The sequence below is a fragment of the Meriones unguiculatus genome, chromosome 8, assembly GCF_030254825.1.
Source record: "Meriones unguiculatus strain TT.TT164.6M chromosome 8, Bangor_MerUng_6.1, whole genome shotgun sequence".
Taxonomy (NCBI): domain Eukaryota; kingdom Metazoa; phylum Chordata; class Mammalia; order Rodentia; family Muridae; genus Meriones; species Meriones unguiculatus.
Genome location: NC_083356.1, coordinates 72781237 through 72807274, shown reverse-complemented (window position 1 = coordinate 72807274; position 26038 = coordinate 72781237). Strand labels below are relative to the sequence as shown.

The 26038-nt window shown below is 50.9% G+C and overlaps 1 protein-coding gene across 5 annotated transcripts; it reads right to left on the bottom strand.

The window, feature by feature from the left end:
• Nucleotides 1-80: 80 nt before the first annotated feature.
• Nucleotides 81-25915, bottom strand: Lrrc8a (leucine rich repeat containing 8 VRAC subunit A). Of its 5 annotated transcripts, none has more exons than XM_021647941.2 (4): nucleotides 25768-25915; nucleotides 22808-22916; nucleotides 7094-9258; nucleotides 81-1984 (listed from the first exon to the last, which is right to left on the bottom strand). In XM_021647941.2, exons 3-4 carry the CDS (start codon nucleotides 9248-9250, stop codon nucleotides 1709-1711), a joined length of 2433 nt encoding a protein of 810 aa, XP_021503616.1. In that variant the 5' UTR covers nucleotides 9251-9258; nucleotides 22808-22916; nucleotides 25768-25915; the 3' UTR covers nucleotides 81-1708. The 5 variants fall into 5 exon arrangements, with proteins under 5 accessions (XP_021503616.1, XP_021503694.1, XP_021503773.1 ...); XM_021648019.2 differs by lacking the exon at nucleotides 25768-25915 and adding an exon at nucleotides 25233-25486; XM_021648098.2 differs by lacking the exon at nucleotides 25768-25915 and adding an exon at nucleotides 25244-25486.
• Nucleotides 25916-26038: the final 123 nt, after the last annotated feature.

Sequence of the window (26038 nt, the reverse complement as noted above, 5' to 3'; positions counted from 1 at the left end):
CCTCAACAATTAGTCCGGACCAAAACACCTCAGAGAAGGGACAAACCCACATTCTATGGCATGGAGACCTCCAAAGGCAATTGTGTTATAGATTTATTTGATATCTGAACTGAGTCTACAAGTCAGACCCATGTGTAACGGACTGCTTCATGGTTGTCAGAGGCTAGTGTGCAGTGTTTCCAAGGGTTACATCCAACGACACGGCGCAGAAAACACAAATGGACGGAGACAGACATACTGGTTAAGACAAGAGACGCTAAAACGTGCCTTAGTGTCCATGTGATTGATCTAAGGCGAGGACCCTTCTGAAGTGGGGATCCTAGTGATTGAGCTAAAGCAGAGTGGCTTACCACCACTAAGTGCTAGCTGTACTGTGTGCAAACCAGGTGCCCAGTATCAGAACTGTCCTGGAACCCAAAACTGGGGAGCCTGCCCTCCCAGTGGTGAACTCTCCATGCCCAGCCTGCCTCTAAGTATCTGCTCTTCACGGAGGACCAATGGTGACAGAGCCAGTATAAGCAGCAGAGGTGCATGGTGGCACTGAGCAAACCCACATGACGTGAGGGCAGGGTCTGGGGGAAGCAGCTGCTCTGGGCTCCTTAACACTGTGCATGGAGGGGCATTGGGAGGGCATGGGGGGATGGAGCACCGTTCATCTGGGGATTAGCCAGACCAAGTCTCCTCCCTTCTTGGCAGCTCCAGAGCCTTCCTTTTTTTGGCTGACAGCCATGAAAAGGGTGCCTGCCAAGACCCATGGAGGAGAGTAAAAAATTTAACAAAACACCAAAAAAAAAAAAAAAAAAAAAAATCTAAAAGCAAACAGCAGGAGAAGAGAACAAACAGCACTTCTGGACCAAGGTCAGGACAGACTGGGAAGACATCCTGGCCCACACCCAAAGGACAGGAAATTTCGTTCAATGTCTTGCTGCTTTGCTCAAGGGGAAATACCACCCACCCTGAGACTTCAACTCACTGGCCTTTAGTGTCTTTTTTTTTTTTTTTTTAAGTTTTTTGTTTGTTTGTTTTTTGTTTTTTAATACCCAAACCATCATTTTCAAAGCTTAAAAAAAAAAAAAAAAGTCTAAAATTGCTTCAAAAACTGATGGGGCCAGCCCCAGGCCTGACCTTTCCACCTGGAGGCCTGATCTCCCACAAGCTTTGCTGCCAGAGGCTAGTCCAGTGCCAATAAGGCGACTGTCCTGCAGCTGGCTCACCTTACCCAAACATGCCCAAGTCTGGGTGGGCACATGATTCTGTCAGCATCACCCAAAGAAGGCGAACACTGCTAGGTGGCTTAGACACTTCCCAGAGGCAAACCTTGTTGGGAATGTGTAAGTTATCTTGCACAGAGGAGATGGGAGTGGAAAAGAACACCCAGATCTAGGTTACTGTCCTGGGGCCTCTGCTGCTGGCTCAGCCTCTGAGGCAAAGATGGCCTCCAAGGTGAACACCCTGACTGTCCAAATACTGTACTCCGAAACTAGTCTCAGAGACTCTGGTCTCCAGCAAGTATCTGCCCTGGGTGTATGAGTCCCAGAGGGAGGAAAGGGACCAGCCCTCAGTCCCGGTCTTCTGCCGCGGCTCAGTTCATGCCTGGCACGGGCTCTGCCTATCTGGACCCAGCTGGCTGTCCAGCAGTCTTGGAGAGCTGGGTTGCCCCTTGGCCTGAGGGCGCACTGAGGGTCCTTGCTGCTCCTCCAGGCTGTGCTCAGGCCTGTTCCTTGTCAGCTCTCCAGAGCCGTTCTTTCACCTCGGGTGGCAACGTGCTGAACAAGTCCTCCTCCACCACCAGGCCACTGCGCTTGAGCAGCGGGCACTCGCCCAGTTCCACGGGCAGGCATTCCAGCCGGTTGCCCCGAAGCTCAATCTGTGTCAGGTTGGTCAGCTCGCCCACTCTCGAGGGCAGTGACTGCAGTACATTGTTGCCCAGGTGAAGAGCCCGCAGCTTGCGACATTGGAAGAGCTCAGGGGGGAGCGCCTCGATCTGCAGGAGGGAGCAGAGGGTGAGATGGATGGCTGGACAGGGCCTTGGACTTTCCCATCCACTTCCGTTTCTCTGAAGCCTGACAATCCTTACTGTGGGCTCAAATCTGGCCAATAGCTACTCCTAAAGTTACTTCCTCGGTCCTACAACATCCACAATGCTAATCCTTCTGCCCATCATTCCTGGACTGTGGGCTCTAAGAGTGCACAGTGGGTTTACCCAGTACCTTCCCTAGTGGGCAGATCAAGCTGGCAGCTACTGTCTACCCCACCCATTTCCATTTCCCAGGGTCAGGCCCTTGGTCCTGCCTAGCTTAACAGCAGCTTTGGAATGTAAGGTGGCAATTTCCGGGATCTGCAATCAGGGCCAGAATCCCACCTAGATCACTTCTTCCAGTGCACGGCTTCCTCATCTGTCAGATCACAGGGCTAGCAAGCTCGCACGGGGCTCAGTACTGAGTACTCAGGGCACCTCCTAATGTGACCACATGGGAAGAACAAACAATATCCACAGGCAGCTTACTACACAGCGAGCTCACTCTTAGCACGGGTATTGTTTTGTTCTTTAAGATTTGCATGTTTTTATGTATCTGAGTCCTTGCCTGCATGTATGTATATGCATCCATGTGCATGCCTAGTGGAGGACAGAAGAGGGCAGTTGATGCAGCACGTGCCCATAACCATGGTATGGTCCCTGTTTGTTTTGAGACAGGGTTTCCCTACATAGCCCTGGCTGTCCTGGAACTTACTATGTAGACCAGGCTGGCCTTGAATCACAAAGATCTGCCTGCCTCTGCCTCCTCGCACATGCTGGGACTAATGTCCGCCACTACGTCTGGCTTAAATTTATTTACTTATTTTATGTTTTTGAGACAGGGTCTTATCATGTAGCCTTGGTATTTTTTAAGTTGTTTGTTTTTAATTCATTTAACTTTTTTGTTTTAGATGCATTGGTGTGACAGATCCCCTGAAACTGGAATTACAGGCAGTTGTGTGCTGCCATGTGGGTGCTGGGAATTGAACTCTCAACTTCTGGAAGAGCACCCAGTACGCCTAACACAGATGGAGACATCACTTCCTTCCCTTTTAAGTTTTTCCCCCTTTTATGTTTTTTAAAGATTTATTTATTCACTATATTTATATAGGTGGTTTGTCTGCATGTATGTCTACACACCAAAAGATGGCACCTGAGCTCATGGGACTACAGTTATAGGCAATTCTGAGCCACCATGCAGGTGCTGGAAACTGAACTTCAGTTGATGTTCTTAACCACTGGGCCATCTCTCCAGCCCCTGAAGATTTATGAACCCAAGTTCAGCGGGAACAGTAAGCACTGGTAACTGAGAAGGCAGCTCTCCAGCCCCTAATAAAATAAAAATAATTTGTGTGTGTGGGGGGGATCATTTGGGTGTGGGTGCCTGAGGAGAACAGAATAGGGTGCTGGATTCCCTAGAACTGCCGTTATAGGTGGTTGTGGGCTGCCTGATGTGGGTGCTAGGAACTGAACTCCTGTTTTTTAGAAGAACAGCAAAGAGCAAGATCTTAAGCACTGAGTCAGCTCTGTGACTCAGCACAGATAGCGCTCATTCAATCTTCAAGGCCAGCAGTAACCACTCTGTGAATGTTTCCCATCTCGGAAGCCTGAAGACAGTAACTTGTCCTGAAGTTCAGCAGGTGTTCAGAGGTGGTGCCACAATTTGAACCTGGTTCAACAGCAAATGCTCTGATGACTATATACAACAACAGCTGAGCAAGGAGCAAATCCCAGTTACACCAGAGCCATCCCAGGTGCCCTGGGCATGCAGGAAAGGCCTAGGAATGCCAGCCTCTTCCCTTCTGTGGGCAACCAGCTAGAGACAAGGGTCCTTACCAAACACCTGTCTGAAAACTGCCACCTTGAGAAGAATGGGCAGGAGGGGAGTTGGGCTTTAAGCAGGGACTGGATAGGGCTGCCACTCTCAGGGACTCCACCACTGTCCCTGTTTTCCTGATAAGGAGAGGTGACAGCCCATCTGAGGCTGTATGTCATTTTTGTGAGAGGATGCAAGCTTTGCTTTTGGCTGCCACTCAGACAAGAACCACATTCTCATTCTGCCAAATACACTCTTCCTTCCCAGGGCGGGGGGTGGGGTGTCCTCTTGCCCTCTTGGGCCTCCGTCTCTCCATTTTTGCTTTGCTTTGCTTTTTGTTTTTGTTTGTTTTGTTGAGACAGGACGTAGCCTGGGCTGGACTCATACTCATGGCAGCCCTCATGTTTTAGGCTTTCCAGTGCTGGCATTACAGGAATGAGTCACAGTATCCCCTAGTTTCCCCATTTGTGAAACACAAAGCTTGGACTAGAAATATTTCTCATCCCCAGCATTCCTAACTCAGGACCCTGTTTCAGTATTGGACCTCAACCCTGTAGGTTCTGGTTCCCATTGAGCAACTTAGTTTACTCAACAGAGAAAGGAGTGTGGCCACAGCCTCGGAACACGAGGATCACAGTGCTTTGTTCAAGGGGATGTCTGACCCTCTGTTGCAGTCAGGGGTCAGAGATGGAGTAAGATAGTTACACAGTGAAGCTCAGGGATATGAAAGTCAAGAGTAGATGGGAAGTGGACCCTGCAGGACCCAAGGACCAGAGCCCTCCTAAAAGAGCCACATTGTGCTGCCCACCCCCACCCCTCTTCTAATGATACAAAGTCAAAGGCAGTAGAAACAGTTCTGGCCAGTGAGTGGTGGAGTCAGGTCCACTTACCGTCAGTCCATGCCTCCAGAGGTCCCTTTTTGAAAGTCCCCTCCCCAGAACCCTACCGCTATCACTGTGCCACCAAACACTCCATAGGGCTCAGAGAAAAGTGCAGGGACTTTTGGTAGCTTGGCTCCCTGCCGTGGCCACACCTGTCTTTTAGATCTATTCTTTGTCTCCAAGTGTTCCTAGTTCATTGAAGGCTTAAAGTTGTTTCAAATCACCCTAAACCTCACCTATCTTGCCTCTCCAGAGATCTGAGGGGTTCCCTGATTAGCAGAGAAATGGTCTCAGGTCCATTAGGTCTTCAATAAAGATGGCCCTTTCAGGAGCCTCTGGACGGTGCCCACCTCCATGGCTCCTCAACTTTCCTGAGTAATCTTCTGGGAAAGTGCTGTCTGAGTTCACACAACCCAGTCTTGCTGCCAGCCAGTCACAAACTAGATCCACATCTGTCCTCTCACTGACTCTCCATGCATGAGGAGCGTATACTCCAGACTGACCTTACTTTTCACTTCAAAGTTCAAGACAGGTCACTGTCCCTCTATCTTCTCCTGGGTGGTAACACCAAAGACCCCTCTTCACAGTAAAGGTGACTCTTAAAGTCTCGGGACAATTCACTGAGAGCCCAGTACAGGATGCACACCTCATCATTCCTCTGAAGACCTGCACCTCCTCTCGGGTCCTGGCTCAGTGGTATAAGGCACCGGAGAACCCCACACTTCCTACTGAACCGGTGGCCTCCAAAGTCTCCCTCAGATTCATTGTCATTTCTGTCCCCAGCAGCCTTGTCCAGTTCAAGCCTTCCACCTCACTGCCTATCCATCCTACTGTAGTCTCAAATCCAGGAGGTCCCTGCCTGCCTATAATTGGTCCAATTATAATTGGTCCACATTTTTTCCCCATAAAAGGCCTCTGGGTACTCCTGGGGGTGGGGACAGGATGTGACTAAGCAATGTGCTAAATAGAGTGTCAGAGGGTCTCCTTCCTCTAGTACAGGACAACATGCCTCTGCCAGCTCCTTTCCTAAAGGGTGACCTCAGCCAACAGGCATGACACTAACAGGCAAGCCTGGTGTGTGAACTTGGGGGTGAGGGACAGGATGAGACAAGGCTGAAGGCTGGCGCACACCTTCCTGAACCCAGCCCAGCATCTGGGCACAGCACGCACTTCTGTGTGGTTGGCGACCATCCCACTCCCCAGGAAACCAGGCTCCAACACTATGCCACAGGGAGCCACTTAGGAGGCCCTCCCCATATTAAAGGAGGGATTGGCCTATGCAGTGCTTCCCAAATATTTTTTTTTCATGGGCCTCCAATTCCTCTTTTCAGAGGGTCCCACCATAGTGAAAATAACCAGAACTGGACCATCATCCTTGAACATTCTCAAATGCATATAAGCCAAGCCAAATACAGGTTGTCCCAACCCCTCTGATACGGAGGATCCAGGTTGGCTTACATTACAGGTGCTAGGGACAAAGGAAGGAAGCGCTACGACACCACCCATCCGTGACATGTAGAAGTGAGTCCCGAGCTAGAGCTAAGGCAGCAGGAGGCTGACTGTCACACCTGCTCAAGGCCACTACAACCCCGTCAAGAGCCAGCAGCGCTTTAAGGACCCCTGTATGGAGGCACAGAGATGGTGGAGAACTGGCACTCCAGCTGTCTCCTGATCCCTAACCTCGGGCTCTGCAATTTTTTACAAGAAGACCCTGAGGACAGGGAACCTCCCACCCAACACCCAGGAGCTGCAGCCTGGTCTCCCCTGGGAGGTCAGACCACAAGCCACAGAAGTGCCCTACCCTCAGCCACAATCTAAATGCCCCGTTACCTCTTGCTGGGGGCTTTCCAGTCACACAAAGGCTGGTGTACAGGGGCCACCTACAGTTTCAAGGGGATTACTTCCCACAGTGCTGCCCCAAATTTCCTCTCCAGAAAAGCAGATGGGGACAAGCCACCCCATCTAAGCCCAAGTTTGTCCTTTCCCACCCTGACGCAGAGAAGAGAGGGATATGAGCAATACTAGAGCTACAGAGACTGTCTGGCTTCACCTCAGCCAGCAAAGCCACCCACAGAGCTTCTTTTGCTGGGAAGACACAGGAAGCCCCTTAGCTCAAAATGCTGGGAGACAAGGTTAAGACCTGGGCCCCACCATCCCACTTCAAGAGAACCTCGGTGTCAGGATTCCTGTGTTACCCACATCTCTGAAGCACAGGCCCTGCCAGGCCACACCACCTATCAGGGCAGAACTCTGAGCTTCTGTGACAAAGCCAGACTCCCAGCCCGAAGTTCCGACTTAGCTCCTGAAACCTCTTTGTGTTTCTAGAAAGAAGTAAGGATCTTGACTCCAGAAGCATCAAGTGTCCTGAGACACACTCACCCTATTGGCTGTGACAGCCAGGTTCTGGAGGTTCTGCAGGAGGCCGATGTCAGCAGGGAGGAAGGTCAGGTTGTTGTGGCTGAGGTCCAGGTAGCGCAGCTTGCGGCAGTAGAAGAGCTGCGTGGGTATCTTGTCAATCTTGTTGCGGTTCAGGTAGAGGCGCTCGAGGTTGGTGAGGTTGCCGATCTGGATGGGGATGTAGGCAATGTGGTTGTACCACAGCTTAAGGCAGGTGAGGCGGTGCAGGTGCTGGAAGCTGATGATCTCCTCAATGGTCTTGAGGTTGTTGTCCTTCAGGTCGATCTCCTGTAGGTTGTGGAGGCTGAAGATGGAGTGGGGGATGCGCTCCAGGTCACAGCGGATGAGCTCCAGCTCCGTCAGGTTCACCATCTTCTTGAGGCTGTTGAGGACGATGAGCTTGGTGCCCTCGTTGTTGATGGACAGCTTCTGCAGGTGCACGCCCACGTCTGTGACCACCTGCGGCAGCTTGCTCAGGTTGCTCTTGAGCCGCAGCACCTTGAGGCGCTTGAGCTCCCGCAGGCCGTCAATGACAATGTAGCGGTTGTTCTCCGCACTCAGGTTGCCAGTCAAGTGCAGCTCCTCCAGTGTCTTCAGGCTGTAGATCCACAGAGGGATCTCCTTGATGTCAGTGAACTTGATGTGCAGCGCCCGCAGGTTCTCACGCAGGAAGGCCAGGGCGGGAGCCTCGATCTTGGCTGCTGTGTGGTACAGCCACAGCTCCTTGAGGCCTGTGAGCTGGGCAATGCTGGGTGGGATGGTCACATCGGGTATCAGTTCCAGCTTCAGGACCTCTAACTCGACCAGGTCAAACACGGTGTCAGGGATGCCACTGAGCATAAACAGGTGCAGCTCCAGCTTGTCCTGGGCATTTTTGGTGAGCCGCTGGCGCAGCTTGTCCAGCGTCCACTCGTTGTTGAGGTTCAGCTGACGCAGTTTGTTTTCACTCACTTCAGACAGGAAGACGGCAAAGCGCTTTGAGTAGAGGGGGTCATACTGGTCGATGAGGTGCAGCATGAAGGCGAAGTCGTTCTTGACGTCCGGGATGTCACTGTAGCTGCTCTCCTCTCGGATTGACTCAAACGAGTACTTCTTGAGGGAGCGCCGCAGCATCCACCACAGTGTGTACATGCAGATGAGGCCATAGAAGATGACCAAGCTGATGTAGAAGGACGCCAAGATCTTGAAGAGGGTGGCCAGGGGGTGGGCACACCGGTAGGTGCGGTAGCCTGTCAGGCTCTCGATGTCCACGGTGCAGTCCACATCGAACTTGATGTTGTGCACATAGTAGACAGTGTAGCAGATGATGAGGACAAACTTGATCACCTTGATGATGGTCTGGCGCATGTAGAGGCGGTACACGATGTCCCCCTCCTCCACGTGGGTCCGGAACTTCTTCACCTTCTCGAACAGTGCCTTCGCCTGCTCCCCTTCCTTCTTGTCCAGCACGCCTGTCTCTGAGCGGTCCACGATGCCCTGCTCGATCCGGGACTTGGTTCGTTGCAGCATGGGCACAGTGGCCTCCACATCCTCGCTGACCGTAGAGGACTTCTTGTCCATGGAGCCATTCATCTTGCTGAAGGCTGGCTTGGGGTCACTCTCCTCCACCACTGTCTCTGACAGGGCCCTTGTGGTCCATGGTGAATCAAAGCACTTGAGCAGGATAGACACAAAGTGTTCTAGCTTCGAACTGGTGCGTGGGAACTTGAACCAGAAGTTGCTACAGGCCAGGAAGATGAGGGTGTGCAGGAGCACGAGGTAGGGGAAATACTTGGCAAACCAGTGCAGACGGTTCTCGTAGCACACAGCGTCCACGTAGTTGTACTGGTGGCGGTCTAGGTCGTACTTGATACCTGTGGGGCCTGTGTCAGGAGCTGGCAGGACTGTGGAGTTGGGGTAAGTGGGCTCTGGGCTGGAGGCCACCCAGCCCCGGAACGAGTCGTTGCAAGAGTCTTTGGTGACCCACTTACAGGGTAGGCAGATCATCTTGTCCTGGGTGACTTGCAGCGTCCCCCCAAAGACAGCAATCATCAGCATGACAATGGAGATGTAGTCAGTGAACACGTCCCACCATGGCTTCAGGATCCGGTATGCTGGCTGTGTGTCCGCAAAGTAGCGGAGCTCTGTCACCGGAATCATGGTTTAACCTGAAAGGGAGCCATAAATGAGGGATTTGCCACAAGGCAATCTCAATTCTGGACCCCAAGGTTGAGGGGAGAATATAAAAATTCTACCAGTGCCCAACACTATCCTACAAGTCAGGTGTAGTGACACACACCTTTAACCCCAGCACTCGTGAGGCAGAAGCAGACAGATCTCTGAGTTACAGGCCAGCCTGGTCTACAAGTTCTGGAACAGGCAGGGCTACACTGAGAAGACATGTAAAAAAAATAAACACCAAAAACCTATTGAAACCATAGCCTGGCAACCAGCCCTGGGAAGCTGCGGCAGTGACACGGAAGGATTTCTACAGTGAGGAAGACCAAATATTCATTTCTCCCCTCTAGTTTTCTGAGACAGAGTCTATGCAGTCTTTGCTGTTCTTGAACTCAATATATAGACCAGGCTGTCCTTGCACTCACAAAGTATGCCTGCCTTTCCCTCCCAAGTGGTAGGATTAAAGGCATCTACCATCATGTCTGGCCAAAACAATTTTTAAGATTATTTTTTCTTATACATATAGGTGTTTTGCCTACATACATGTCTGTGTACCAGTGATGCCACAGAAACCAGAACAGGGTGTCTGAGTCCCATGGAACTGAGGTTAAAAAAGGTTGTGAGCCACCATGTGAGTGTGGGAATTGAACCCAGGTCCTTTGCAAGAACAGCCAGCATTTTTAACTGCTGATCCATCTTTCCAAGCCTCCCAAAACTCATTCTTATGAAAGAAATCATGAAGTTTAAAAATATACCAATGTAGTCAGGTGTGGCGGCATGCACCTGTAATCTCAGCAGAAGCAGGCCTATCTCTGTGCACCTGGGGCCAGCCTAGTCTACACAGTGAATTCCAAGCTGAGGGCTACACAGTGAGACCCTGTCTCAAAAACAAAAGAGACCAAAATGTAAACATACACAGTAGGTGTAGACAGGACTGTGGAGACAGCCAGGTCTAATGAGGGCCTTCTGGGAGTGGGGGTGCAGGAGGGAGGCTATGTGTAACTTCCTGTGAATAATGTGGGGTGGGGAAGGGAGCTGTAAACAAGAAGTCTCCCCAGAGAGCTCCGTCTGGAAGCCTGGGACCTAAGTCTAACAGTGGCTTCTGTAGTTAGCCCAGTTTAAGGTGCTGGACCAGGAGCTGCTTTGGGGAGAGCCAGCCTGTGCCGCCAACTTGAATATAACGGGAGGCTGCCAAGGAGGCTGAGCTTACTCTGGTCTACAACAACAACAACAACAACAACAAAAACCTGCAGTGAGCTGGGTAAAGGAAGTGTCTATGGCCAGAAGTTCACTAGAGAGCACCTGAAAAAACATATGTAAAAACAAAAAAGGCCCTGCTCACTGGGCTGCCGTCAGTGTTTTCACTAACTGGTAACTCTTGACTTCTGGTTTGGTCTCATCTGAGACAGTATTATATTTTATCTAGCCTTAGGCTGGCCACAGACTCATCCAGCATATAGCCAATGATGACCCTGAACTTCTGACCCTATCTATTCCCTAAGCCACCACGCCTAGTTTATGAGTTGCTATGAACCAAACCTAAGACTTCCTGCATACTATACAAGAGCTATATCACCACCCCTATTTTAGAAAGTAAAATTATGTCGTTACTTAATACCATATGTTTTTTTATCAAAATCAAGATTTCACACCAATTTGAATGTGTCAGGTAGGTCTCATTCTCTTGGAAGAGGAGTGGCCCTGGGGAAGGGACTGGGCTACTATATTTTCATACTGATATTGATCATGATAGTAGTAGCAGGTTCTTCATAATCCTCTCCACACAAGCCAAGTGCTCCCAGCCAACCTTGAGGGTGCCTGAGGAAGGGTGTGAAGCTGGAGGCACTGGGCATAAGTGGCATTGAGGTGGCAATAGCTCCAACACAGGGCAGGCTCCTCCCATACTGGTTCTGGTGGCCTCTAGCTGCTCTGTCCTCTTTAGCCCATTCCTCCTAGCTGAGCTTAGGCTTCTTTGCTCTGTGGAGTAAAGAAGCCCTCCTCTTGCCTGGGGTCCCATGCACAGGAGATGCCTGATACACATGATGTTGAGGAGACCCTCACAGGTGTCCACACTCTTGGGTTCCCACTGTTTAGGTCACCTCAGGGCCAGCAGACAGTAACAGCCGCCCTAGGCCAGCAGCACTGAGACAGCTCTCCTGGTGAGGCTGCGACTCTTGGGCCAGGATGAGTGCCTATCCCACAGGAAGGCCCCAGCCCTCTAATGACCAGCTGGCGCTGTACACCACCCACACTCCGGGGAGAGAGGGGCACAGTTGGGGGGGTAAAGCAAGCTGAATCACACAGCTGACCTCCAGCAGGGACCCACAGAGGGTATCTTTCCCGGCTCCAAGGCCTCATCCAGGGCAGCTAAAGATTGGAGAAGGGGTAGAGCAAATAAAGATTGAGGGCCTGAGGTAGTGAGTGAGGCATCCTGTTCCGCTCACCAGGAAATTGGTAGGAACAGGGAGCCAGCCAATTGGGGTAAGGGCAGCTTCTGGGTGGGACTTCTATTCCACAGTATTTCCTTTGATTTCTCATGGGAAGTCGATCCTGTCAATTCATGGGAAATATCTAGCCTCCTTATGAAATATAAGCTCAGCTGTGCTGCCCAGCAGGGCCGGGTCAGGCTCTAAGATGCAGGTGAGGACGCCCCGGCTCTGAGAAGTGAAACCAACAAGCTGCTTTAGGAAGGAGACACTCCAATCCATTCAAGTTTAGCTACCTGCGCCTTCCTCCAGCTCAAAGCACATTTTGGATTCTATTCAGCTCTTGGTTAGGCCCTGTGGGGATAATGAAGACATCCAAAGTGTAGTGTTCCTCCCCCCTCACAAGGCCAGAGTATGGGCTAATCCCGGAGCTGAGAGGGACAGGACGAGCCCAGAGGAGGCCCAGTGATGAGGGTGAATTACTTCTGCAGTTTGAGCTAACACGATCAGCTACCCTCTTCCACCTTCTCTTTGGGCAAGGCCAGGTGCTTCTTTAGCACAATAGTCCATAGCAGTAGGAAAGAAATGCAGAGGCACTGTTAAAAACAGGGTGGGAGTGGGCAGGGATGGGTGTGGACCTGGGTGTGGTGAGCCAGCAGTTTCAGGTGGATGTGGCTTGGGTAGGGCCAGCAGGGGGTGACCCCTCCCACTTCCTGCATCAGGGAGAGACTAGTGCTACAGGGAGTGCTGAGGTGCAGAACCCTCTAGCAGCCCGGAGAACAACAAGAGTGAACACCCACACTGGGAGCAGCCCTCCAAGCAGAGGCTGGGGATGGGACCCAGCCCAGAATCCGCTGTGGTTTTCTCAGCTGGCTTTGAGACATGATGAGATACGACTACCATGAATGTAGCCATTGCCCCACGTCTGTGTCTGGCCAGTGCCGTAAAGCAGTAGAGCTGTTGCTCAGCTCTCTCCTTAACATCTGCTTGTACAGCCTTTTCATCTTGCACAACAGAAACTCTGCTCATTAGTCACTAAGTGTCCATCCATGTTCATGAACTTGAGGGCTCTAGGTCTCTCTGGGACTCAGGTAGCACTGCAATGCTGTCATTAAGCTGTTCCTTCCTTAACTGGAGCCCTCAAGGTTCCTCACGTTGCAATCTATCTTTTTTTTTTTAAAGAATTTATTTTTTTATGTGTATGAGTATCTGCATGTACACTCACAAGGCATCAGATCCCAGTACAGATGGCTGGGAGCCACCATGTAGCTGCTGGGAATTGAACTCAGGACCTCTGGAAGAGTAGACAGTGTTCTTAACCGCTGAGCCATCTCTCCAGCCCTGTTGCAATTTATTTTAGACTTGACTTTTTGGAAAGATTTATTATCATCTCTATGTGTATGTATGGGTATAAAGCCACACCTCTTAATCCTTCTAATCTTTTAAAATATTGCCATTCTCCATGAATAAGCATTCAAATATATGAGCCTAGAGGGGCCATTCTTTTGGGGGTTTTGTCTGACGTTTGTTTTTCACAGCAGGATTTCTCTGTGTAGACCTGGCTGTCCTGGAACTTGTTCTGTAGATCAGGCTGACCATGAACTCCAAAATTCACCTGCTTCTGCCTTATGAATGCTGAGACTAAAGGCATGTATCACCACCACCAGATATACGGAGCCATTCTCATTTAAACCACACAGTGTATGTGTGAGTGTCCTCACATGCAGAAGAGGACACTAGAGTTACGGACAGTGGTAAGTCACTGACATGGGAACCAAATTCAGATCCTCTGGGAAAGTAGCAAAAGCCTTAACCACCAGGCCATCTCTCTAGCATCTATTCTTCTCTAAGAAAAAGATTTGGTTTTTTGAGACATGGTTTCACTATATTGTCAAGATTCGCCTCAACTTAGCAATCCTCCTGCTACAGCTTCCTAAGTGCTGGGATTGGAGGCATGAAGCACACACTCTGCTTCTTCCTTAAGCCTTAATACTGCCCAGATGCCCATTTTACATACACAAGCACACAGGCTCAAGAGCAGACTGGAACCTATGCACAGTGCAGCCCAAGCAATCCACATCCCCATGGCCATTCCAATGAGCAGCCCTACCTGCCAGCTCTCTTGGATGCCCTTGGGCATGAAGAGAGAGCAGCAAAAGGATGGCATGAGTATGTGGGGGCAGGATTTTTCTCAGGAAGTGATCTACAGGCTGCCTACCTTCTGTCTGGGAGAAGAGATTGTAGGACATGTACCCAGGTGGTATGAAATATGGCTCAAGGGCTTGAAAGGCAAGTGACAGAACACAGTATTTTTGCCCCCTCCTTTGAATCCTACTCCAGATTATTTAACAGGGCTTGGGCCTGGGCTACTGTCATCACCATAGACACTCCTTGCCTTGACACTCCTTGCTTGCCCTTTGCTGCTGCAGGGGAGAGACACTATCTCAGTTTCCTAACACAGTGAGGCCATTATGAAGACATGATGGGATCAAGGCCCTGGGTTCTGGAGAAGAGCAACAGACTAGGCCAGGCTGGCTCTCTACTGTTCTCTGGAAGACTGACCTTGGACAGGTGGCTTCACCTTTCTGAGTCCAGATTGCTTCCTGACAGAGTGCCAAGTTCTGGGCCAGAACCTGGAGATGGAATGAGGGGAGGTGAATAAAACAGACCAGTCTGGACCCCACCTGCTATTCAAAGTAAAGTATGTGGGAGTGGCCAAGGAGATGGAGCAGGGGAAGAGACTCCAGGACACCAGGCTGAGAGACAGATGGAGTCCAGCACACAGTAGGTGGGCAAAGGGCCAGAGGAATGGGAACTGGGAATGAAGCATGTGCTGTCAAGGAAAAGACAGTCCAGAACACTGAAGGATATGCTCCCACAGTGCTAAATAAGCCCCACCTCCGCACCCACCATGAGGAGGCTCTCCACAGAGAAAAGGAGGCAGACGCCTAAAAAAGTTTAGGTTTCTAATCAACATGCATTTTCCTCTTGATTAAAAAGCTGTATCGAGCCCATGGTGTAGCTTAATGGGCAAGTGCTTGGCCAAGCCCCAGGCTCTATTCTGAGCACCAAAAAAAGTAGAGCATAAAATGCAAAATAAACATTTATTTGGAGAGGGGATATGCATGGAGGTCAGAGGTCAACCTGCAGAAGTCGGTTCTCTCCTCCTATCATGTAGATGTAGGGCTGAAGTCAGCTGAGCCTTGGCATTAAGCACTCTGCCTGCTGAGCCCCTTGCTGGCCCTGCCATCCTCCTACCTGTTGCTTCATCTTTCTTTTCTTTTTAAAGATTTATTTATTTATTTTGTGTACAGTACTCTGCCTGTATGTACACCTACACATCAGAAGAGGGCACTAGATCTAATTTCAGATTGTTGTGAGCCACCATGTGGATGCTGGGAATTTAACTCAGAACCTCTGGAAGAACAGCCAGTGCTCTTAACCGCTGAGCCATCTCCACAGCTCACTTGCTTCAGGTCTTTAACTCACTGAAACTTACTATTGTGGTTCAAAGGGATAGGTTCTAATCATGTGACATTTGAGGCTGGCACTTGAGGCCCTGTTCTTTCCCCTTGAGCTGCAGAGGTAACACTGTCATGTCTGATGTTCCCAGATCTGAGTGTCTGTACTTTTTTCTGCTTTGCCCATTGTCCTTCTGTCAGCTCTCTGGGACCCACATGGTGGAAGGAGAGGACAGAGCCCTGATGCAGCTCAAACACTTTCCTATTTTCCTAAGCGGGAATGAACACTCCCGCTCTTCCCAGCCTGTTCACTCTCTGCCCAAGGACACTATCCCATAGCTGAACTCAGGGCAGCCCATCCATGCCAGATCCAGCACAAAGTAATCTTGTGGCCCAAAGCAAACTCTGTAACGGGGATGCTTCCTCTTCATTGCATACATTGACCCAGATGATATCCCAGAGATACTAGACTAAATAAGAAGCTGCTGCCAAGGGTGAGGGATACGATGCCCAAAAGCAGCCAGTGAGGACAGGGCTACTGCTGCAGGGTGACACCAACAAAAGTATCCAAAGATCAAATTCAAAGAGAAGAAAGTCTCCCAGAGAGTGGGGGTGTCTGACGGGGACAAAGTTTCTCTTTTGCAAGGTGAACCTCTTTGAGATAGAGGTGGTGACTACTGTACAGAAAGAAATGCATCCAACACCGCCTCCTGCCCGTCCAACATCCTTGACCCAAGCCACCAGCCTACGTCCTATGCAGTGAAAAAGAGGGTTTGATGTTACAAGTATAAAAACAAAGAAAAAAGTATGAGCCTACTCTTTTTTAGTTTTGTACCTTCTCACCTGCACATCTACTTTTTTTAAGCCTTTAAAATTTTGTTTATTATTTATCTATTTTGAGAAAGGAAAGAGGTGAGTGTGGTGGCGCACACCTTCACTCCCAGCACCGGGGAGACAGAGGCAGGTAGATCTCTGATTCAAGGCTGGTCTGGTCTGCAGAGTGAGTTCCAGGGCAGCCAGGGCTACACAGAGAAGCCCTGTCTTGAAAAACAAAACAAGAGGGCGGGGGAGACCTGCCAAGAAAAGAAAAAGCTCTCTGCAGCTGGATGACTCAAAAACGAGTTGGCCAATCTTTCCTGTTGTAACTAATTACATTTATTTGATGTGAGTGTGCACCCGTGCACAAGTGGAGGTCAGAGAACAGCTCAAGAGAGCCCGCTCTCTCTTTCCAGTGAAGCAACTAAGGAGTGAGTTTAGGTTGTTAGGCTTAGAGGTACCCTTCCTCACTGGCATCTCCTCACCTGCCATCTAAAATAGCCACTAAGGCACTGATTCTCAACCTGGGGGTTGTAACCTCTCTGGGGTTGAAAGACCTTTTCACACGGGTCACCTATCAGATAACCTACATATCAGGTATTGACATTACAATTCCTAACTGGCAAAGTTACAGTTATGAAGTAGCAACAAAATAACTATGGTTGGGGGTTACTACAGCATGAGGCTCTGTATTAAAGGATAACAGTGTAAGGAAGGTTGAGAACCACTGCACTAGGGCACAGGACTGCCTGCATGAGCTGTGGTCCCATACCACAAACCTACTCTTATCTGAAAACAGTCCATCGGTTAAAATAAAACAAAACAAAAACCCATCATTATTGCAGGTATGGAAAAGTACATAAACTGGATGAGGTTTAGTTAGAGGGTTGTTTCTTCTACATCTTTCTATTTAAATAGTGTGTGTTTGTAAGTAGGAAACACACTTAAGAAAGTTGCATTCAGCCTTGTGTGACTGCTGGGGACTCTAACAGAACCAAGGACGGGGTGCCACTATGTGAGGAAAGGTCAATCCTGTGCTCCCTGAACCTGTAACACGCCACAACCGCAGTAGCCTCAATCTAAGCCCTAATCCAAGGGGGCAACACACAAAGCAAGAAGAGTTTGGAGAGAAAGCACCATTCAGCCATGTCCTCTCTGCTATCTCGACTCTAAGACGGGACCATGGAGGTCCAGAGTAAGAACAAAGGACAAGATGAGCTCTACCTGTTTGCAACCCAGCACAGGACAGAGAGCACAGGCTCACATCCCAGCCTGCCACCCCAGAAGACCTTCTCAGAGTTCCATTGTTTCAGTCTAGTTGAGGGTGGAGTCCCTTCCTGGTTCCAGGGCCCAAGAAAGGCCCTTAGAGACAGCTCTCAGGCATTCTGTCCCAGCTTTAGGTCCTCCCTTTTCTATCCTCCTCTTCTCCTCAACCCTCCCCTCTCACACCTCTTTTTCTTCAAGAAGAGTCTATGTTGCCCAGGTGGCCCCAAAATCCTAGTATGGATGACCCTCCCTCATCAGCTACCTGAGTGGCTGGAATTACAGAAGTGTGCACTGCACCTAATTTCCTGTTGATACTCTTTACACACACACACACACAATCAGAAAAATTAACATGCTGCCTCTTCCAGCTGGAGAAAGACCACCCAAGCATGGCCAGATCTTGCAGAGACTCAGGCAGCTCCTCCACCTGGGCAACAGGCCCTCAGGAGCTGGCAAGCATGCAGAGCACAAAGAACCTTTTGTTGAAGCACAAACAGAGCCTAAGAGAAAACTTCCCTGCAGGCAGAGGGAGGCTGTCCCTCTACAATGCTCCCAGGGAAGGGGAAGGGCTGGTCCTTAGCGGCCCTGTTAGACACCGAGTGACTGGCTGTGCCCCATGGGCTCAGGCCTATGAATCTGCCCCAGGGTTTATGCTTCTTCATGTACCTGGTCAGGAGATGGGAGGTCTCACTCCCATGTGGTACACAGTCCCTATAATCCTGACCAGACCCCCACACCCAGCTAGAATGAGTCAGAGACTGGGCTAGGGACTTACCCTGCACAGGAGGGCTCTCCCTCACCTCCTGGGAAACAGCCTAGGGGAGAGAGCAGGCTGGAGCAGGAGGTTAGAAATATCTGAACTGATCTTGCTTTAGGGCAGGGCTTCCCAAACAGGTCCGTCCTCTGCAAACCTGTAGGGGTGTGGCTGCGTTCTGGTAAAGGGTGGCAGGCAAGGGCCACCTCCTGAACTACCCCTTCTAGCCACTGGACTTCAGTACACAGCTCAGCTGCTGAAGTGGCTTGATACTGTAAGACCTCGTGGGAAGATGGATCCAGATCGGACTTGCCACTGTGCCAAGCAGCTCCTAAGACAACAAGTCTCCTGGGCCTAGCCTGACCCACAGGCCTTTCAAGACACTCCTTACAAGCAAGCAGGTCATGCTCAGGAGCCTCTAGTAGTTCAGATGTTAAGGAAACTCTGGAGCCCAATTTTGGGTCTGTGTTCCTGGGGACAAAGTAGTCTTGAAGACTGGTCATGACCTGCTATGAACAGCTGCGCTGTCTTCTGAGACTGGCTAGGAAATGTTAGGTGTAAGCATCCCAGACAGGCTACAGAGACATTTGCTGTGGAGCCAGAAGAACAAGGTGTTGGCCTGGCCCAAGTGGGCAAGGGCATCCAGCTGAAGGACCCACTCTCCAAAGCACAACTCAAGGAGCCAGCATGGAACTGCAAGGTGTCCCAAAGGCCAGGATTTGCCACGACACCTGAGCTGCTAGGTGGCTCATTTATCATGCTGACCGTCAGACAGGGTGCAGTTTGGCAGATGCACCTTTGAGGTGGAGTGGCACGTGAAGCCATGGAATTTTACAGCTATTTTTACTCCAAGGAGATGTCATACCAAGTGTGAGGCTGTAATACAGCAAGCAGTTTAATTTTGAGATTTCAAGCCCTCAAGAGACAGAGAAAACTTACTACAAATAGGAGGTATAGCTGAAATACACCAGGAGAACCTAGGACATCTGTGGCGGGATCACAGCCCTTCCAGAACTCTCAGTCCTATGAATCTTCCACGAGAGAAGATGACACCCATCATGGACGCACACACACATACATACACAAACTCACACAAAGACAGGGGAAAACAGACATACACACACACACACACACACACAGACACTAAAACACAAATATCCAACCTGGTTCTGGAGGGAGCTCCACTCTACACTCTCTGGCTTCATTCACCAAAGGTAGAGACCAGGCTAGAGCTAAAAGTGGTCTTCTGGTCAGTGTCCCTAGTATATAGTCTGGAGACCACCAAGCCTGACCACATAGAGAGCTTCTGCCATTTGCAGATTCCTGGGTCCAGCCCTCCAGGACTGGGGCCAGGGTCAGTGGGCATCACATTATAAACAATCTGAAATCATCCCCAAAGTACAGAGACAGAGAAGAACCAAGAAGGTGGAGGAAATGAAGCATGGGTCACCAAGCCATACATGTTGGTTTCAGGCCTGGCGCTGAGTTGCCACTTACAACTTCAGGCAAGTGACCTTTGCATCTCTTTAAGCCTTGGTCCTTGCTCTCTTTGTCTGTCCAGTGGTAAAAGGACACCACACACCAGGCTGGCATGGAAGTGAATGCAGTGACCTGACAGGCTTCTTAGCACTAAGGATGTTAATGGAAGACAGGGTATTGGGAAGAAGGGGAAGTAGGAGCAGTCAGGAGCCAGCTCAAGTCTCTCTGAGAAGCAGGGAAACTGCAAGGGAGAGCAAAGGAGGAAATGGCATGAAGGTCTGGAGGACCAAGCAAAACCAGCAGGTCAAGTGGGCGGGCACCAGCAGCTCCAGCTGCCGGGCCTGCCATGTCTCACTATAAAACCCCTGCAGAGTATGGAGGCACACACCTGGGATCCCAGCACTTGGAAGGTAGAAGCAGGAGGAGCAGAAATTCAAGGCCAACCTGGGCTATAAGAGATCCCATTTCAAAAAACCAAAAACAAAACAAAAATACCCAATATATCAATTGTACCCAACAGTGGATCTGCAGACTCTGACCACTGGTAAGCCCTTCCCTTATCTTCCAACTGTTCATATTTATGTCTGAAAAGGACTCTGTGACCAGGACAAAAACAGACGTATAGGTGTGGTAAGGATAAACAGTCAGGGCTAACTTATGAATCAATCGTCTGTACAGGAAAGACACAGGCACGGACAGCAGTCCAATTCCACTCAAACATTTCACTTCTCCCTGACCTGCACCCAGGCCCACTCAGGCAGCCAGCAGAGGCCAAAGTTGGCAGGTCACACTTCAGGCCAGCATGGGGGGGCTCTGTATACTATTTCCAAGGAGAGAAGAAATTCCCATCTCACATAGGCACTTCCCATTGCTTCCTGTTCTCCACTGCCCAGCAAGGCAGGCTTCAGCTCAGGCCTCCTCTCCCCAGGGATAGAGTTCCTCAACAACCAACAGGAAGCTCCCACAGGGTAGGGCAGTCACTGCTGACTTGTTCCCATAAACAAAAGAGTACCAACAGCACTGCACACCAGGCGTTTTTCCACCTCCCTGTCTGATGTCAAGGCCCCACAGGCAGAAATGCCCAGCAGGGCCAGAGCAGGGCCCCAGGGGTGCTGCGGCAGGATGTGCCTTCTGTCTGCCAGGTTCAGCAGCCTGTCTGAATCTGTCCTGGGGAAGAGCTTTAAACAGTTGCTGCCCTTCCAAGAAACAAGAGAGCGAAAACGCAGGCAACCCGAGTGACCTGACTTTCATGAAGTCAGCCCTGACTGTTTATCCTTACCGTACTACAGGTCAGTTTTGTCCTGGTCACAGAGAGTTCCTTTTCGCAGGGAGGAGAAAGGTGTGTGTGTCTGTCTCTCTGTCTCCCACTTACCCCAGTCTCTGAAGATGGGGTCAGGACTTTACCATCTCTGACATAAAAATCTACACAATGGGATAGAACACATCTATGCTTCCAGCCCTCTAGAGGCTGAGGTGACAGGATCAAGGATTTGAAGTCAGGGCTGGAGAGATGGCTCAGGAGTTAGCACTCACTGCTCTTGCAGAAGACCCAGGTTCAATTCCCAACACACACAGATGTTTACAATTGTCTCTAACCCCAATTCAAGGAAAACCGAAGCCATTTTCTGACCTTTGAGAGAACCAGGCACACCCATCATGCAAAAGTATATGCAGACAAAACATCATCATTCATACACTTAATAAACTAAAAAAAAAGAAAAAAGGAAGTTTGAAGCTAGCCTGGGCTACACAGACACTGAAAAGAGCAACAGCCACCCCTGCCCCCAAGATGCCTTTGGGGGCTTTGAACCCAGTGCTGTTGTACTGAACCTGATTATCTTCCCCCACCAGACCTCACTGGTGGGGAGAGCTACACATGCTGCCTTGTGACACATTTCCCGAGATGTGCTCCTTTGGTCACAGAAGTTGCATGATTCTGCAGCTGCTGTGGGACTCATCAGAGCCTTGGAAGCATGGCCCTGGGCATGAGGAACGTGTGCAGTGCTCACACTTGGGCATTCATATACATATCTGCTGGAGATATACTTTGTGTATCTCAGACTTGATGACTAGCCGAGGATGGTCTCCTTCCTCCCAAGTGCTGGGATTGCAGAACTTTACCACAAAGTGTGGTTTATGTGGGTGCTGGGGGAGCCAGAGCTATGTGCACTCTCAGCACTCGTGCCCAACTGAGCTCCTTTCCAGCCCTCCTTTGCACTTGGGAGGTTTCCCAGGGCCAGAGATTCACCAGTTGGTCCTGACTCAGTAGCTAGAGCTAGCTAGACTCTCAGCAGCCATGTGCTTTCTGAATGACTGGGTGAGGGTGGGAGGTTTCACACGGTGCTGACAGCCTTGGGTTCCAGGGCTTTAAAATCGGGAACTAAAGCTGGAATTGGGGGTGCAGCCCTGTAGAATCTCAGCACTGCAGAGGCTAAGGCAGGAGGTTCACAGCCTGAGGCCAGCCTGAAGTACATAATGAGACCCTGTCTCAAGAAAATAAAACGAGAAGCTGGTATCTGAGCTTGAGGCCAGTCTGGTCTACACAGTAAGTTCCAGGGTAGCCAGGACTACACAGAGAAACCTTATCTCAAAAATAACAGGAACAAAAAGCAAACAAAAAGTGGAAGGAGTCCACTGACACTGTTAACATGACCATTCAATCCTCCAAAACAGGTGTTGGTTATAGTCACATCTCCCTCCTTTAGAACCTCTGTGAGAAGTGGAGTGGAGAAGGCACTCAGCAAAGTGTCTTGGAAAGTATGCTTGGCCTGGAGCTGGTCTGTTTGACACTGCTGTGCAAGCTGCAGAACACACTGTGAAAGGCTCATCTGCCAGAGTTTGAGCAGTGGCCCCTGTCCATGTTCAAACTGAAGCAACATGCTAGAACCATTCATGAAGGAAGGTGAGGTTGTGGACTTGAACTCAGCTCCTGTAACTGTCTGGGTCTGGTCCTTTGTTCTTGCCTCAGAGCCCTATCCTCTGTCTCTGCCTCAGCTTTTCCTGAAGGAATGCAAGAGGCCCCAGCATTACCCCAGAATTGTGCTGTGTGCACAATCTCAGGAGTGGGAGACAGAGGCAGGAAGATCAGGCATTCAAGGGCAACCTCAGGTATATATTGAGTTTAGGGAAGTATCTTAAAGGTAGAGCACTTGTCTAAACAACACTGTGAGCCCCTGGGCTCAATCCCCACTACTGAAACAAAACCAAAACACCAAAGCATAGTGATCAGCCACTACTCAGATGCCCTGGATCCATACAGGCCAGACTGTGAAAATGGAGGTGTGTTCGTGCTACTTGCCCCGGAGAGGCGGTGCCGAAAGTCTGGAAAGGGCCTTACCCTGAGGTGGCTCTGCTATCTTTGTGCTGGCTGTTGGTGCTGACGCTGGTCCCTGCCTGGATGCACAGGGTCCTGGCATTCCTTTTGCTCCATGGACGCTGCTGCTGCCCTGTGAGGAAGTGAGAACTTCAGTCAACAGGCACATCTGTGATTCCCAGAGATACCTATACTATTGATGGTGTCTTTAGAGAGTCTGAAGATAGTGCCAGGACCTATATGGTGTTCTGGGGAAACAGAAAACTACCAAGAACAGAGAACCTTGTCCCACAAACCCTGGTTCTCCAAAGAGTCCCCAAGGCAGCTTTTTCAGTCTGGAGGCAAGGTCCTGTGGGAATTTAGGCCTAGCCCAGGCCCAGACTAAAGAGGTTAGTACAGGTTCCTAGAAGAGCAGGTGTCTGGTGACCCCTGAGTGTAAGGAAAATGATCCAAGCAGGAGGCAGAGCACATACTGATTGGTAGGGAGGAGAGGTTAGGCAAGATGCTGAAGTTACTCTTTGGTTACTACTTGTCCTGGAGATGGGAAGTAGTAAGAGTGTAGTAACAAGGGGTGAGCCAGTCCAGGCAAGGATTTCCACTCAAACATAAGGACATACTATCCAAAATGAGCCAGCATTCAAATACCCAAGGCACCATGCTCTGCACTGCTTACCAAGGTGGCTGTGTGACAGGGAAGTATGAGCACCACCACAGACTTAGAAGACAGCAAAAGCAGCCTAACACGGGAGTGTGACCCAGTTATTAGAGAGTTACAACATTAGCAGTAGTTAACCAGGAAGGGAGCAGCGGACAGCAGGGCCTGGATGGGTCTAGGAGGGATTGGGGAGCAGCTGTCACACTTGTAGGGATGCAGGCTCTGATTCAGGATGGAGGTCACACTTAAGTCTTCCCAGCCACAGGAAGACAGGCAGGCACCCAGCAGCTGTAGGTAACCATGCAGTAAAGCACCCAGAACCACAAAGATGCAGAAGCCATCCAGGCCACCTCTGCCCCACCCTCTGCATCAGGCAGGACTAGGACACTGCTGATGCTAGACAGTCACTTGTCTACTTCACAGCCATGACTGAAGTAGGACTCTGGACTCACTGACTCTCCTAGTCCCTTCTTGAAGGACATGTACTCTGGACAGCCTGATCACTAGCCGAAGGCTTCTTCCTCTGGGCTGCATCAGGACCACTGATGTCTACATTTATTTAATGTCTACATTTATTCCTCCCGGTTATCAGGAGGTCTTTGCTGGCCAGCCTGTGCTTCAGTGTCTACAGTCTCAGGAAAGGGAGTTGGGAATGGCAGCAAGCTGGGGTTCTACCCCAATAAGATGATCCTCAGGAGCCCACACCCTCCACAAAGGCCACTCAGATTTGCAAGGAAACCTCATCCTAGCAAGTGTACCATAGGTATGGAGAACAGATGCCTGAGGTTGACCTCTTGGGGTGGGAAATGCTGTCAAATGCTTCTCCAGTCTTTGCTCTTAAACACCATCCCCTAAACAAAGTGAAGCATCAGAAACTCCCCCCTCCCCAGCATACACACACACCCACTCCAGGAAGTTGTTCTCCTGCACAACTCATCTGTCCTTTCATGCCCCAGACAGCCAGAGGCGGGAATGACCTTTATCAAGGAAACAGTGGTGTGTATGGCCTAGCCCACTGGCACCACCCCTGGGCCTCTGAATAGCTCACTCTCTTACCCACAATTGTCAGCCTACCCTCCTTCCTGCAGCGTCTGTCTGTCTGCCATTGTGTCTGCTCCAGAGGGCAGAACACAGACAGCAGGGTTAAAGGTATAACTGACATACTTGCAAGGTAGAAAAGAACCTTGGAGCCTCCAGCTACTCATTTCTGCCTCCAAAATTCAGCACACAAGTGTCACACACCCTCACACACCCTCTCCCCTTCCACACCTCATCCTTAATGGTGTCCTACTTGGGGCCAGGGAAGAGGAGGCAGTGCAAGTGTGACTGTCCTAGACTACCACTCTGTCAGCCTAGTTCCCATCAGGAAAAGGCTAACACTCATCCTTCACTCACTTCATGGGTCCTTCCCAAAAGAGAGCCACTGCGTCAAGAAGAATCAGCCCATCTCAGTTCACTATAGAGGAGGAGAAGAATCATCACAACGCGGGTTCAAGAACCCAGGGCTCAAGCAGAGCTTAGCGGGCCACGTCTTTACCTAGCACTCAGGAGGCAGAGGCAGGCGATTATCTGTGAACTCGAAGCCAGCCAGCCTGGTTTACATAGAGAGTTCCAGGACAGACAAGGCTACACAGTGAGACCCTGTCTCAAAAGACAAACACCTCCCTGCCACCCCCGTGGCTCTCTGAGCTGTTCCTTCATCCTGGGAGCGTCTTTGCTGACCTCCAGCTCACCAACATCTTCCTAAATCCACCACTCCCGACCAACAGATACACAAGACATGGCAGAACTAACTGGACATTCACATCAAGAATCAGCCGTTCGGGGGAACCCCAGCCTGAGGTCCGAAAAGCCAGTGCTCCCGCCCCCATGGCAGGGAACAGTCCAGCAGATCAGGAAGAGGGAGTGATCCAAGGAAAGAGGCCGGCGCCAGGTAGCCCACCGCCAAGAACTAGGAGAGCTGGTGGGGTGGGAGCTGTGCAAAGAACGCCCAGGAGGAACCTCGGGGAAGGGGGCGCGTGCGCCAAGGGGCGCGATCTGCCGGGACCAGCGCGGCAAGTGCGGCCTAGGAGCGCGACGGAAACTCGGGTGAAAGGCGCGCGCGGGGCGCAGGGTGCCCGGGAAGGGGGCTCGCGCGCCGCGGCACGGCCTGGAGGGTGGGGTCCGGGCTTGGCGCCGGCGGGAGGGCGGGCGGAGCGGAGCGCAGGGCCCGAGTGACCGGCGCCCCCGGGCAGGGGGAGCCTCCTAGAACTTGCGGGGGCGGGGCGCGCGTCCGAGTGGGTTCCGTGAGGTGACAGCGCGTGTCTCATCCCCCACCCGACCCACTTACCTGGGCTCGCCGCTCGCAGCCGCCCGGCAGGCAGCCCCAGCCCTCCGCCACCCAGTCCCGCCGCCGGACGCCGCGTTCCTCCGGCGCCTCCTTTTGTTTGTCCCTCACTGCACCACTCTGCCTCCTCCGCCCCGGAAGTGACGTCACGGCAGGACGCAACCGCGACAGCCAGGCCGTCGCCATGTCTGTTAAGGGGAAAACTTACCGCCGCTTCTCACTATTCCCGCCCACGCGCCTGGCGCCATGTCACTTCGGGGCGGAAATAACGGAG

Coding starts and splice junctions, on each gene's coding strand:
- Lrrc8a (XM_021647941.2), bottom strand. CDS start 9,250: ATGATTCCGGTGACAGAGCTCCGCTACTTTGCGGACACACAGCCAGCA. Junction 1,985..7,093: donor TGGCTGTCACAGCCAATAGG/GTGAGTGTGTCT, acceptor TCCCTCCTGCAG/ATCGAGGCGCTCCCCCCTGA.